The 14,875-nt window shown below is 47.4% G+C and overlaps 1 protein-coding gene and 1 long non-coding RNA gene across 2 annotated transcripts in view; one reads left to right on the top strand and one right to left on the bottom strand.

The window, feature by feature from the left end:
• Positions 1 to 14,627, bottom strand: part of LOC103282547 (mucin-2-like) — a 29,676-nt gene extending 15,049 nt beyond the window's left edge. Inside the window, exons 1-4 of the mRNA XM_062959889.1 lie at positions 14,552 to 14,627; positions 9,407 to 10,816; positions 3,981 to 5,872; positions 1,993 to 3,887 (exon numbers count right to left, since the gene is read on the bottom strand). Coding sequence (XP_062815959.1) covers positions 1,993 to 3,887; positions 3,981 to 5,872; positions 9,407 to 10,816; positions 14,552 to 14,627 — 5,273 coding nt within the window. The remainder of the gene's footprint in view (positions 1 to 1,992; positions 3,888 to 3,980; positions 5,873 to 9,406; positions 10,817 to 14,551) is intronic.
• On the top strand, positions 6,443 to 7,418 carry LOC134293101 (uncharacterized). Its single transcript, XR_010000137.1, has 3 exons — positions 6,443 to 6,582; positions 6,691 to 6,762; positions 7,339 to 7,418. It is a non-coding gene; the product is annotated as an uncharacterized LOC134293101 (long non-coding RNA).
• Positions 14,628 to 14,875: the final 248 nt, after the last annotated feature.

Genomic DNA, 14,875 nt, shown 5'->3' with positions numbered 1-14,875 from the left:
GTCTCTGGAGCAGTGGTAGATTCAGACAAGGTGGTTGTCTCTGGAGCAGTGGTAGATTCAGACAAGGTGGTTGTATCTGGAGCAGTGGTAGATTCAGACAAGGTGGTTGTATCTGGAGCAGTGGTAGATTCAGACAAGGTGGTTGTCTCTGGAGCAGTGGTAGATTCAGACAAGGTGGTTGTCTCTGGAGCAGTGGTAGATTCAGACAAGGTGGTTGTCTCTGGAGCAGTGGTAGATTCAGACAAGGTGGTTGTCTCTGGAGCAGTGGTAGATTCAAACAAGGTGGTTGTATCTGGAGCAGTGGTAGATTCAGACAAGGTGGTGGTCTCTGGTGCAGTGGTAGATTCAGACAAGGTGGTTGTCTCTGGAGCAGTGGTAGATTCAGACAAGGTGGTTGTCTCTGGAGCAGTGGTAGATTCAGACAAGGTGGTGGTCTCTGGTGCAGTGGTAGATTCAGACAAGGTGGTTGTCTCTGGAGCAGTGGTAGATTCAGATAAGGTGGTGGTCTCTGGTGCAGTGGTAGATTCAGACAAGGTGGTTGTCTCTGGAGCAGTGGTAGATTCAGACAAGGTGGTTGTCTCTGGAGCAGTGGTAGATTCAAACAAGGTGGTTGTATCTGGAGCAGTGGTAGATTCAGACAAGGTGGTTGTCTCTGGAGCAGTGGTAGATTCAGACAAGGTGGTTGTCTCTGGAGCAGTGGTAGATTCAGACAAGGTGGTGGTCTCTGGAGCAGTGGTAGATTCAGACAAGGTGGTTGTCTCTGGAGAAGTGGTAGATTCAGACAAGGTGGTTGTCTCTGGAGCAGTGGTAGATTCAGACAAGGTGGTGGTCTCTGGAGCAGTGGTAGATTCAGACAAGGTGGTTGTATCTGGAGAAGTGGTAGATTCAGACAAGGTGGTTGTCTCTGGTGCAGTGGTAGATTCAGACAAGGTGGTTGTCTCTGGAGCAGTGGTAGATTCAGACAAGGTGGTTGTCTCTGGAGCAGTAGTAGATTCAGACAAGGTGGTTGTCTCTGGAGCAGTGGTAGATTCAGATAAGGTGGTGGTCTCTGGTGCAGTGGTAGATTCAGACAAGGTGGTTGTCTCTGGAGCAGTGGTAGATTCAGACAAGGTGGTTGTCTCTGGAGCAGTGGTAGATTCAGACAAGGTGGTTGTCTCTGGAGCAGTGGTAGATTCAGACAAGGTGGTTGTCTCTGGAGCAGTGGTAGATTCAGACAAGGTGGTGGTCTCTGGAGCAGTGGTAGATTCAGACAAGGTGGTGGTCTCTGGAGCAGTGGTAGATTCAGACAAGGTGGTTGTCTCTGGAGAAGTGGTAGATTCAGACAAGGTGGTTGTCTCTGGAGCAGTGGTAGATTCAGACAAGGTGGTTGTCTCTGGAGCAGTGGTAGATTCAGACAAGGTGGTTGTCTCTGGAGAAGTGGTAGATTCAGACAAGGTGGTTGTCTCTGGAGCAGTGGTAGATTCAGACAAGGTGGTGGTCTCTGGAGCAGTGGTAGATTCAGACAAGGTGGTGGTCTCTGGAGCAGTGGTAGATTCAGACAAGGTGGTTGTCTCTGGAGCAGTGGTAGATTCAGACAAGGTGGTGGTCTCTGGAGCAGTGGTAGATTCAGACAAGGTGGTTGTCTCTGGAGAAGTGGTAGATTCAGACAAGGTGGTTGTCTCTGGAGCAGTGGTAGATTCAGACAAGGTGGTGGTCTCTGGAGCAGTGGTAGATTCAGACAAGGTGGTTGTATCTGGAGAAGTGGTAGATTCAGACAAGGTGGTTGTCTCTGGTGCAGTGGTAGATTCAGACAAGGTGGTTGTCTCTGGAGCAGTGGTAGATTCAGACAAGGTGGTTGTCTCTGGAGCAGTAGTAGATTCAGACAAGGTGGTTGTCTCTGGAGCAGTGGTAGATTCAGATAAGGTGGTGGTCTCTGGTGCAGTGGTAGATTCAGACAAGGTGGTTGTCTCTGGAGCAGTGGTAGATTCAGACAAGGTGGTTGTCTCTGGAGCAGTGGTAGATTCAGACAAGGTGGTTGTCTCTGGAGCAGTGGTAGATTCAGACAAGGTGGTTGTCTCTGGAGCAGTGGTAGATTCAGACAAGGTGGTGGTCTCTGGAGCAGTGGTAGATTCAGACAAGGTGGTGGTCTCTGGAGCAGTGGTAGATTCAGACAAGGTGGTTGTCTCTGGAGAAGTGGTAGATTCAGACAAGGTGGTTGTCTCTGGAGCAGTGGTAGATTCAGACAAGGTGGTGGTCTCTGGAGCAGTGGTAGATTCAGACAAGGTGGTGGTCTCTGGAGCAGTGGTAGATTCAGACAAGGTGGTTGTCTCTGGAGCAGTGGTAGATTCAGACAAGGTGGTGGTCTCTGGAGCAGTGGTAGATTCAGACAAGGTGGTTGTCTCTGGAGCAGTGGTAGATTCAGATAAGGTGGTGGTCTCTGGTGCAGTGGTAGATTCAGACAAGGTGGTTGTCTCTGGAGCAGTGGTAGATTCAGACAAGGTGGTTGTCTCTGGAGCAGTGGTAGATTCAGACAAGGTGGTTGTCTCTGGAGCAGTGGTAGATTCAGACAAGGTGGTTGTCTCTGGAGCAGTGGTAGATTCAGACAAGGTGGTGGTCTCTGGAGCAGTGGTAGATTCAGACAAGGTGGTGGTCTCTGGAGCAGTGGTAGATTCAGACAAGGTGGTTGTCTCTGGAGAAGTGGTAGATTCAGACAAGGTGGTTGTCTCTGGAGCAGTGGTAGATTCAGACAAGGTGGTTGTCTCTGGAGCAGTGGTAGATTCAGACAAGGTGGTTGTCTCTGGAGAAGTGGTAGATTCAGACAAGGTGGTTGTCTCTGGAGCAGTGGTAGATTCAGACAAGGTGGTGGTCTCTGGAGCAGTGGTAGATTCAGACAAGGTGGTGGTCTCTGGAGCAGTGGTAGATTCAGACAAGGTGGTTGTCTCTGGAGCAGTGGTAGATTCAGACAAGGTGGTGGTCTCTGGAGCAGTGGTAGATTCAGACAAGGTGGTTGTCTCTGGAGAAGTGGTAGATTCAGACAAGGTGGTTGTCTCTGGAGCAGTGGTAGATTCAGACAAGGTGGTGGTCTCTGGAGCAGTGGTAGATTCAGACAAGGTGGTTGTATCTGGAGAAGTGGTAGATTCAGACAAGGTGGTTGTCTCTGGTGCAGTGGTAGATTCAGACAAGGTGGTTGTCTCTGGAGCAGTGGTAGATTCAGACAAGGTGGTTGTCTCTGGAGCAGTAGTAGATTCAGACAAGGTGGTTGTCTCTGGAGCAGTGGTAGATTCAGATAAGGTGGTGGTCTCTGGTGCAGTGGTAGATTCAGACAAGGTGGTTGTCTCTGGAGCAGTGGTAGATTCAGACAAGGTGGTTGTCTCTGGAGCAGTGGTAGATTCAGACAAGGTGGTTGTCTCTGGAGCAGTGGTAGATTCAGACAAGGTGGTTGTCTCTGGAGCAGTGGTAGATTCAGACAAGGTGGTGGTCTCTGGAGCAGTGGTAGATTCAGACAAGGTGGTGGTCTCTGGAGCAGTGGTAGATTCAGACAAGGTGGTTGTCTCTGGAGAAGTGGTAGATTCAGACAAGGTGGTTGTCTCTGGAGCAGTGGTAGATTCAGACAAGGTGGTGGTCTCTGGAGCAGTGGTAGATTCAGACAAGGTGGTTGTCTCTGGAGAAGTGGTAGATTCAGACAAGGTGGTTGTCTCTGGAGCAGTGGTAGATTCAGACAAGGTGGTGGTCTCTGGAGCAGTGGTAGATTCAGACAAGGTGGTTGTCTCTGGTGCAGTGGTAGATTCAGACAAGGTGGTGGTCTCTGGTGCAGTGGTAGATTCAGACAAGGTGGTTGTCTCTGGAGCAGTAGTAGATTCAGACAAGGTGGTTGTCTCTGGAGCAGTGGTAGATTCAGATAAGGTGGTGGTCTCTGGTGCAGTGGTAGATTCAGACAAGGTGGTTGTCTCTGGTGCAGTGGTAGATTCAGATAAGGTGGTGGTCTCTGGTGCAGTGGTAGATTCAGACAAGGTGGTTGTCTCTGGAGCAGTGGTAGATTCAGACAAGGTGGTTGTCTCTGGAGCAGTGGTAGATTCAGACAAGGTGGTGGTCTCTGGTGCAGTGGTAGATTCAGACAAGGTGGTTGTCTCTGGAGCAGTGGTAGATTCAGATAAGGTGGTGGTCTCTGGTGCAGTGGTAGATTCAGACAAGGTGGTTGTCTCTGGAGCAGTGGTAGATTCAGACAAGGTGGTTGTCTCTGGAGCAGTGGTAGATTCAGACAAGGTGGTGGTCTCTGGAGCAGTGGTAGATTCAGACAAGGTGGTGGTCTCTGGAGCAGTGGTAGATTCAGACAAGGTGGTTGTCTCTGGAGCAGTAGTAGATTCAGACAAGGTGGTTGTCTCTGGAGCAGTGGTAGATTCAGACAAGGTGGTTGTCTCTGGAGCAGTGGTAGATTCAGACAAGGTGGTTGTCTCTGGAGCAGTGGTAGATTCAGACAAGGTGGTTGTCTCTGGAGCAGTGGTAGATTCAGACAAGGTGGTGGTCTCTGGTGCAGTGGTAGATTCAGACAAGGTGGTTGTCTCTGGAGCAGTGGTAGATTCAGATAAGGTGGTGGTCTCTGGTGCAGTGGTAGATTCAGACAAGGTGGTTGTCTCTGGAGCAGTGGTAGATTCAGACAAGGTGGTTGTCTCTGGAGCAGTGGTAGATTCAGACAAGGTGGTTGTCTCTGGAGCAGTGGTAGATTCAGACAAGGTGGTGGTCTCTGGTGCAGTGGTAGATTCAGACAAGGTGGTGGTCTCTGGTGCAGTGGTAGATTCAGACAAGGTGGTTTTCTCTGGTGCAGTGGTAGATTCAGACAAGGTGGTTGTCTCTGGTGCAGTGGTAGATTCAGACAAGGTGGTTGTCTCTGGAGCAGTGGTAGATTCAGACAAGGTGGTTGTCTCTGGTGCAGTGGTAGATTCAGACAAGGTGGTTGTCTCTAGAGCAGTGGTAGATTCAGACAAGGTGGTGGTCTCTGGAGCAGTGGTAGATTCAGACAAGGTGGTTGTCTCTAGAGCAGTGGTAGATTCAGACAAGGTGGTGGTCTCTGGAGCAGTAGTAGATTCAGACAAGGTGGTTGTATCTGGAGCAGTGGTAGATTCAGATAAGGTGGTTGTCTCTAGAGCAGTGGTAGATTCAGACAAGGTGGTTGTCTCTGGTGCAGTGGTAGATTCAGACAAGGTGGTTGTCTCTAGAGCAGTGGTAGATTCAGACAAGGTGGTGGTCTCTGGAGCAGTGGTAGATTCAGACAAGGTGGTTGTCTCTAGAGCAGTGGTAGATTCAGACAAGGTGGTGGTCTCTGGAGCAGTGGTAGATTCAGACAAGGTGGTTGTCTCTAGAGCAGTGGTAGATTCAGACAAGGTGGTGGTCTCTGGAGCAGTGGTAGATTCAGACAAGGTGGTTGTCTCTAGAGCAGTGGTAGATTCAGACAAGGTGGTGGTCTCTGGAGCAGTGGTAGATTCAGACAAGGTGGTTGTCTCTAGAGCAGTGGTAGATTCAGACAAGGTGGTGGTCTCTGGAGCAGTAGTAGATTCAGACAAGGTGGTTGTATCTGGAGCAGTGGTAGATTCAGATAAGGTGGTTGTCTCTAGAGCAGTGGTAGATTCAGACAACGTGGTGGTCTCTGGAGCAGTGGTAGATTCAGACAAGGTGGTGGTCTCTGGACCAGTAGTAGATTCAGACAAGGTGGTTGTCTCTGGAGCAGTAGTAGATTCAGACAAGGTGGTTGTCTCTAGAGCAGTGGTAGATTCAGACAAGGTGGTGGTCTCTGGAGCAGTGGTAGATTCAGGCAAGGTGGTGGTCTCTGGACCAGTAGTAGATTCAGACAAGGTGGTTGTCTCTGGAGCAGTAGTAGATTCAGATAAGGTGGTTGTCTCTAGAGCAGTGGTAGATTCAGACAACGTGGTGGTCTCTGGAGCAGTGGTAGATTCAGACAAGGTGGTGGTCTCTGGAGCAGTGGTAGATTCAGACAAGGTGGTTGTCTCTGGAGCAGTGGTAGATTCAGACAAGGTGGTGGTCTCTGGAGCAGTGGTAGAATCAGACAAGGTGGTGGTCTCTGGAGCAGTGGTAGATTCAGACAAGGTGGTGGTCTCTGGAGCAGTGGTAGATTCAGACAAGGTGGTTGTCTCTGGAGCAGTGGTAGATTCAGACAAGGTGGTTGTCTCTGGAGCAGTGGTAGATTCAGACAAGGTGGTTGTCTCTGGAGCAGTGGTAGATTCAGACAAGGTGGTGGTCTCTGGAGCAGTGGTAGATTCAGACAAGGTGGTTGTCTCTGGAGCAGTGGTAGATTCAGACAAGGTGGTTGTCTCTAGAGCAGTGGTAGATTCAGACAAGGTGGTGGTCTCTGGTGCAGTGGTAGATTCAGACAAGGTGGTTGTCTCTGGAGCAGTGGTAGATTCAGACAAGGTGGTTGTCTCTAGAGCAGTGGTAGATTCAGACAAGGTGGTGGTCTCTGGAGCAGTGGTAGATTCAGACAAGGTGGTTGTCTCTGGAGCAGTGGTAGATTCAGACAAGGTGGTGGTCTCTGGAGCAGTGGTAGATTCAGACAAGGTGGTGGTCTCTGGAGCAGTAGTAGATTCAGACAAGGTGGTTGTATCTGGAGCAGTGGTAGATTCAGATAAGGTGGTTGTCTCTAGAGCAGTGGTAGATTCAGACAACGTGGTGGTCTCTGGAGCAGTGGTAGATTCAGACAAGGTGGTGGTCTCTGGACCAGTAGTAGATTCAGACAAGGTGGTTGTCTCTGGAGCAGTAGTAGATTCAGACAAGGTGGTTGTCTCTGAAGCAGTGGTAGATTCAGATAAGGTGGTTGTCTCTAGAGCAGTGGTAGATTCAGACAACGTGGTGGTCTCTGGAGCAGTGGTAGATTCAGACAAGGTGGTGGTCTCTGGAGCAGTGGTAGATTCAGGCAAGGTGGTGGTCTCTGGAGCAGTGGTAGATTCAGACAAGGTGGTGGTCTCTGGAGCAGTGGTAGATTCAGACAAGGTGGTGGTCTCTGGAGCAGTGGTAGAATCAGACAAGGTGGTGGTCTCTGGAGCAGTGGTAGATTCAGACAAGGTGGTGGTCTCTGGAGCAGTGGTAGATTCAGACAAGGTGGTGGTCTCTGGAGCAGTGGTAGAATCAGACAAGGTGGTGGTCTCTGGAGCAGTGGTAGATTCAGACAAGGTGGTTGTCTCTGGAGCAGTGGTAGAATCAGACAAGGTGGTGGTCTCTGAAGCAGTGGTAGAATCAGACAAGGTGGTGGTCTCTGGAGCAGTGGTAGATTCAGACAAGGTGGTGGTCTCTGGAGCAGTGGTAGATTCAGGCAAGGTGGTGGTCTCTGGAGCAGTGGTAGATTCAGGCAAGGTGGTGGTCTCTGGAGCAGTGGTAGATTCAGACAAGGTGATGGTCTCTGGAGCAGTGGTAGATTCAGGCAAGGTGGTTGTATCTAGAGCCGTGGTAGATTCAGACAAGGTGGTGGTCTCTGGAGAAGTGGTAGATTCAGGCAAGGTGGTGGTCTCTGGAGCAGTGGTAGATTCAGACAAGGTGGTTGTCTCTGGAGCAGTGGTAGATTCAGACAACGTGGTGGTCTCTGGAGCAGTGGTAGATTCAGACAAGGTGGTTGTATCTAGAGCCGTGGTAGATTCAGACAAGGTGGTGGTCTCTGGAGAAGTGGTAGATTCAGGCAAGGTGGTGGTCTCTGGAGCAGTGGTAGATTCAGACAAGGTGGTTGTCTCTGGAGCAGTGGTAGATTCAGACAACGTGGTGGTCTCTGGAGCAGTGGTAGATTCAGACAAGGTGGTGGTCTCTGGAGCAGTGGTAGATTCAGACAAGGTGGTGGTCTCTGGAGCAGTGGTAGATTCAGACAAGGTGGTTGTCTCTGGACCAGTGGTAGATTCAGACAAGGTGGTTGTATCTGGAGAAGTGGTAGATTCAGACAAGGTGGTTGTCTCTGGAGAAGTGGTAGATTCAGACAAGGTGGTTGTCTCTGGAGCAGTGGTAGATTCAGACAAGGTGGTTGTATCTGGAGAAGTGGTAGATTCAGACAAGGTGGTGGTCTCTGGAGAAGTGGTAGATTCAGACAAGGTGGTTGTATCTGGAGAAGTGGTAAATTCAGACAAGGTGGTTGTATCTGGAGAAGTGGTAGATTCAGACAAGGTGGTTGTCTCTGGAGCAGTGGTAGATTCAGACAAGGTGGTTGTATCTGGAGCAGTGGTAGATTCAGACAAGGTGGTTGTCTCTGGAGCAGTGGTAGATTCAGACAAGGTGGTTGTCTCTGGAGCAGTGGTAGATTCAGACAAGGTGGTGGTCTCTGGAGTAGTGGTAGATTCAGACAAGGTGGTGGTCTCTGGAGTAGTGGTAGATTCAGACAAGGTGGTGGTCTCTGGTGCAGTGGTAGATTCAGACAAGGTGGTGGTCTCTGGAGTAGTGGTAGATTCAGACAAGGTGGTTGTCTCTGGAGCAGTGGTAGATTCAGACAAGGTGGTGGTCTCTGGAGTAGTGGTAGATTCAGACAAGGTGGTGGTCTCTGGAGTAGTGGTAGATTCAGACAAGGTGGTGGTCTCTGGTGCAGTGGTAGATTCAGACAAGGTGGTGGTCTCTGGAGTAGTGGTAGATTCAGACAAGGTGGTTGTCTCTGGAGCAGTGGTAGATTCAGACAAGGTGGTGGTCTCTGGTGCAGTGGTAGATTCAGACAAGGTGGTGGTCTCTGGTGCAGTGGTAGATTCAGACAAGGTGGTTTTCTCTGGAGCAGTGGTAGATTCAGACAAGGTGGTTGTCTCTGGAGCAGTGGTAGATTCAGACAAGGTGGTGGTCTCTGGAGCAGTGGTAGATTCAGACAAGGTGGTTGTCTCTGGTGCAGTGGTAGATTCAGACAAGGTGGTGGTCTCTGGAGCAGTGGTAGATTCAGACAAGGTGGTGGTCTCTGGAGCAGTGGTAGATTCAGACAAGGTGGTTATCTCTGGTGCAGTGGTAGATTCAGACAAGGTGGTGGTCTCTGGAGCAGTGGTAGATTCAGACAAGGTGGTTGTCTCTGGTGCAGTGGTAGATTCAGACAAGGTGGTGGTCTCTGGTGCAGTGGTAGATTCAGACAAGGTGGTGGTCTCTGGTGCAGTGGTAGATTCAGACAAGGTGGTTATCTCTGGTGCAGTGGTAGATTCAGACAAGGTGGTTGTCTCTGGAGCAGTGGTAGATTCAGACAAGGTGGTTATCTCTGGTGCAGTGGTAGATTCAGACAAGGTGGTTATCTCTGGTGCAGTGGTAGATTCAGACAAGGTGGTTATCTCTGGTGCAGTGGTAGATTCAGACAAGGTGGTTGTCTCTGGAGCAGTGGTAGATTCAGACAAGGTGGTTGTCTCTGGAGCAGTGGTAGATTCAGACAAGGTGGTTGTCTCTGGAGCAGTGGTAGATTCAGACAAGGTGGTGGTTTCTGGACCAGTGGTAGAATCAGACAAGGTGGTGGTTTCTGGAGCAGTGGTAGATTCAGACAAGGTGGTGGTCTCTGGAGCAGTGGTAGATTCAGACAAGGTGGTGGTCTCTGGAGCAGTGGTAGATTCAGACAAGGTGGTTGTCTCTGGACCAGTGGTAGAATCAGACAAGGTGGTGGTTTCTGGAGCAGTGGTAGATTCAGACAAGGTGGTGGTCTCTGGAGCAGTGGTAGATTCAGACAAGGTGGTGGTCTCTGGAGCAGTGGTAGATTCAGACAAGGTGGTGGTCTCTGGAGCAGTGGTAGATTCAGACAAGGTGGTGGTCTCTGGAGCAGTGGTAGATTCAGACAAGGTGGTTGTCTCTGGAGCAGTGGTAGATTCAGACAAGGTGGTGGTCTCTGGAGCAGTGGTAGATTCGGACAAGGTGGTTGTCTCTGGAGCAGTGGTAGATTCAGACAAGGTGGTGGTTTCTGGACCAGTGGTAGAATCAGACAAGGTGGTGGTTTCTGGAGCAGTGGTAGATTCAGACAAGGTGGTGGTCTCTGGAGCAGTGGTAGATTCAGACAAGGTGGTGGTCTCTGGAGCAGTGGTAGATTCAGACAAGGTGGTTGTCTCTGGACCAGTGGTAGAATCAGACAAGGTGGTGGTTTCTGGAGCAGTGGTAGATTCAGACAAGGTGGTGGTCTCTGGAGCAGTGGTAGATTCAGACAAGGTGGTGGTCTCTGGAGCAGTGGTAGATTCAGACAAGGTGGTTGTCTCTGGACCAGTGGTAGAATCAGACAAGGTGGTGGTCTCTGGACCAGTGGTAGATTCAGACAAGGTGGTTGTCTCTGGAGCAGTGGTAGATTCAGACAAGGTGGTGGTCTCTGGAGCAGTGGTAGATTCAGACAAGGTGGTGGTCTCTGGAGCAGTGGTAGAATCAGACAAGGTGGTTGTCTCTGGAGCAGTGGTAGATTCAGACAAGGTGGTGGTCTCTGGACCATTGGTAGATTCAGACAAGGTGGTGGTCTCTGGAGCAGTGGTAGATTCAGACAAGGTGGTGGTCTCTGGACCATTGGTAGATTCAGACAAGGTGGTTGTATCTGGAGCAGTGGTAGAATCAGACAAGGTGGTTGTCTCTGGAGCAGTGGTAGATTCTTCGGAAGATGTAGTTGGGGTCAAGGTGGTGGTCTCTGGAGTAGTTTGGGAAGAGGCGGTTGTCTCTGGAGTAGACGTGGATTTCCCAGTAGACGTATCCTTTGACAACGTGGTTGTCTTTGAAGCAGATGTGGATTCTTTGGTAGATGGAGTAAGCGTCAAGGTGGTTGTCTCTGAACTTGTTCTCGCACTAGTTGTTGGAAAAGTGGTTTCCGCCTCAGTCGACACATCCTTGACCGTAGTAACACTTTCCTGGCTTGATTCTGTGCTTTGTGAATTCACTTGAAAGACAAAGAGAGATGTCACCATCTACTACAACTACTACTACTACTACTAATAATAATAAATAGTAATAATAATAATATATACAAATAATAACAGTGAAAATATGAATTTGTGTATCCACAGACACCACAGTGCCCACCACGCAACTGGGACAATTTGCCGTTTTTCCTCCACCACGGACACCCTAATGTTCCTGACTCTCTCCGTTGGTGTGGAATTTGCATGTCCTCGCCCACTGCCTCTCCCTTAACCCTTTCCTATTTCTTTTTTCCCTCCACCACAAACACCCCAGTGTTCCTGACTCTCTCCATTGGTGTGCAATTTGCATGACCCCGCCCACTGCCTCTCCCTTAACCCTTTCCAATTTCTTTTTTCCCTCCACCACAGACACCTCAGTGTTCCTGACTCTCTCCATTGGTGTAGAATTTGCATGATCCCGCCCACTGCCTCTCCCTTAACCCTTTTCCTATTTCTTTTTTCCTCCACCACAGACACCCTAGTGTTCCTGACTCTCTCCATGGGTGTGGAATTCGCATCACCCCACCCACTGACTCTCCCTTAACCCTTTTCCTATTTCTTTTTTCCTCCACCACAGACACCCTAGTGTTCCTGACTCTCTCCATGGGTGTGGAATTCGCATCACCCCACCCACTGACTCTCCCTCAACCCTTTTCCTATTTCTTTTTTTTGCCTCCACCACAGACACCCCAGTGTTCCTGACTTGAATTTCGCTTCCCCGCCGAACTCTTTCTGAACTTCTGGATGCCTTTCCCGTTGTTGCTGCCAAAAGAGGCTTGTCGGGCGACTTTCTCGCCGCCCGCACTGTTTGCGCTGATCTCTCGCCCCGTCGCTTAAATCAACAAGCTCGTCTTGATTTTGCGAGAAAGGAAACCGAACCGTCGCGCGGACAGGAATAATGGTGACAAAAGACACGCTCGGCGAGCCGGAAAACAGAAAGCAACCGCATCGGACAACGGTCCGAATTTTATCCCGAACGGTGCTCGAAATAATCAAAATATTGTGAGTTTTGAGGCCAGAAAGATTTCTCATGTCAAGCTGTCAACCATAATCGGATTCTCAAACACACGACTAGCAGAGTTGGCACAAGATCACACGTCGAAACGGGTTTTCGTATGACATACGGTGTCCTCCTTGGGCAGGGAGTTTCACAGTTACAATAAACAACAAAGTGCATTTACGGGCAAACGAATCCCGAATTTCCGGCAATTTCGCCTAGTGCTCTTAATCGGTAATTTACGGCCAACCGAATCCCGAATTTCCGACAATTTCATCTAAGGCTCTTAATCTGTCATTATACCAACAATATATTACGGACAACCGAATCCCGAATTTCCGGCAATTTCGCCTAATGTTCTTAATCGGTCAATATAGCCAACGATATATTGCAAGCAACCAAATCCCGAATTTCTGGCAATTTCGTCTACAAACAATATATTAGAGCCAAACAAATCCCGAATTTCTGGCAATTTCACTAGTGCTCTTAATTGGTCACTATAGCCAACGAAATATTACGAGCAACCGAATGCCAAATGTCTGGCAATTTTGTCTACAAACAATATATTACAGCCAAACAAATCCCGAATTTCTGGCAATTTTGTCTAAAAACAATATATCACAGCCAAACAAATCCCGAATTTCTGGCAATTTCACTAGTGCTCTTAATTGGTCACTATAGCCAACAAAATATTACGAGCAACCAAATCCGGAATTTTTGGCAATTTTGTCTACAAACAATATATTACAGCCAACCGAATCCCGAATTTTCGGCAATTTCATCTAAGGCTCTTAATCGGTCATTATAACAAACAATATATTACGAGCAACCGAATCCTGAATTTTTGGTAATTTTGTTTACAAACAATATATTACGAGCAACCGAATCCCAAATTTTCGGCAATTTCATCTAAGGCTCTTAATCGGTCATTATAACCAACAATATATTACGAGCAACTGAATACCGAATTTTTGGCAATTTCGTCTACAAACAATATATTACGAGCAACCGAATCCCGAATTTTTGGCAATTTTGTCTACAAACAATATAATACAGCCAAACAAATCCCGAATTTCTGGCAATTTTGTCTACAAACAATATATTAGAGCCAAACAGATCCCGAATTTTTGGCAATTTTGTCTACAAACAATATATTAGAGCCAAACAAATCCCGAATTTCTGGCAATTTTGTTTACAAACAATATATTAGAGCCAAACAAATCCCGAATTTCTGGCAATTTTGTTTACAAACAATATATTAGAGCCAAACAAATCCCGAATTTCTGGCAATTTTGTCTACAAACAATATATTAGAGCCAAACAGATCCCGAATTTTTGGCAATTTTGTCTACAAACAATATATTAGAGCCAAACAAATCCCAAATTTCTGGCAATTTTGTTTACAAACAATATATTAGAGCCAAACAAATCCCGAATTTCTGGCAATTTTGTTTACAAACAATATATTAGAGCCAAACAAATCCCGAATTTCTGGCAATTTTGTCTACAAACAATATATTAGAGCCAAACAGATCCCGAATTTTTGGCAATTTTGTCTACAAACAATATATTAGAGCCAAACAAATCCCGAATTTCTGGCAATTTTGTTTACAAACAATATATTAGAGCCAAACAAATCCCGAATTTCTGGCAATTTTGTTTACAAACAATATATTAGAGCCAAACAAATCCCGAATTTCTGGCAATTTTGTCTACAAACAATATATTAGAGCCAAACAGATCCCGAATTTTTGGCAATTTTGTCTACAAACAATATATTAGAGCCAAACAAATCCCAAATTTCTGGCAATTTTATATACAAACAATATATTAGAGCCAAACAGATCCCAATTTTTGGCAATTTTGTCTACAAACAATATATTAGAGCCAAACAGATCCCGAATTTTTGGCAATTTTGTCTACAAACAATATATTAGAGCCAAACAGATCCCGAATTTCTGGCAATTTTGTCTACAAACAATATATTAGAGCCAAACAAATCCCGAATTTTTGGCAATTTTGTCTACAAACAATATATTAGAGCCAAACAGATCCCGAATTTTTGGCAATTTTGTCTACAAACAATATATTAGAGCCAAACAGATCCCGAATTTCTGGCAATTTTGTCTACAAACAATATATTAGAGCCAAACAGATCCCGAATTTTTGGCAATTTTGTCTACAAACAATATATTAGAGCCAAACAAATCCCGAATTTCTGGCAATTTTGTCTACAAACAATATATTAGAGCCAAACAAATCCCGAATTTCTGGCAATTTTGTCTACAAACAATATATTAGAGCCAAACAAATCCCGAATTTCTGGCAATTTTGTCTACAAACAATATATTAGAGCCAAACAAATCCCGAATTTCTGGCAATTTTGTCTACAAACAATATATTAGAGCCAAACAAATCCCAAATTTTCAGCAATTTCATCTAAGGCTCTTAATCGGTCATTATAACCATCAATATATTACGAGCAACTGAATCCCGAATTTCTGGCAATTTCGCTAGTGCTCTTAATTGGTCACTATAGCCAACGAAATATTACGAGCAACCGAATCCTGAATTTCTGGCAATTTTGTCTACAAACAATATATTACGACCAACCAAATCCCGAATTTCGTCAATTTCACCTCGGGCTCGTAATTGGTTATTCTAGCCAACCCAATAGTAGGATAAATACTAACTCGTAGGTCGGAAGAATCCCTACCTGGAGCCCATAAGTGGCAATATAGGATCAGGACGAGGAACACGTTCCGGAGTCCGCGGTGGCGCTTCCGGACCATCTTGAATCCCGCATGGAGTCCTTCGCGGCTCGTTCTGTTCCTGTCGGAAGCCCTCGTTCTGCCGTCTCCGGTGCCAAGTGGCAAAGGCCGGGGACGTTTGAAGCCATGAGCTTAAGAAGCCGACACACCCAGAGCGAGAAGCATCAATCAATCGCCCGACCCAACCCTCACCTGGAAAGCGGGGAGAGAGAGAGAGAGAGAAAAGGGCACGATTTCATAACACGACAAAGAAAAGAAGAGAAGGAAAG

The sequence above is a fragment of the Anolis carolinensis genome, unplaced genomic scaffold (genome assembly GCF_035594765.1).
Source record: "Anolis carolinensis isolate JA03-04 unplaced genomic scaffold, rAnoCar3.1.pri scaffold_7, whole genome shotgun sequence".
NCBI lineage: Eukaryota > Metazoa > Chordata > Lepidosauria > Squamata > Dactyloidae > Anolis > Anolis carolinensis.
This window is presented reverse-complemented; position numbering and strand designations above follow the sequence as displayed.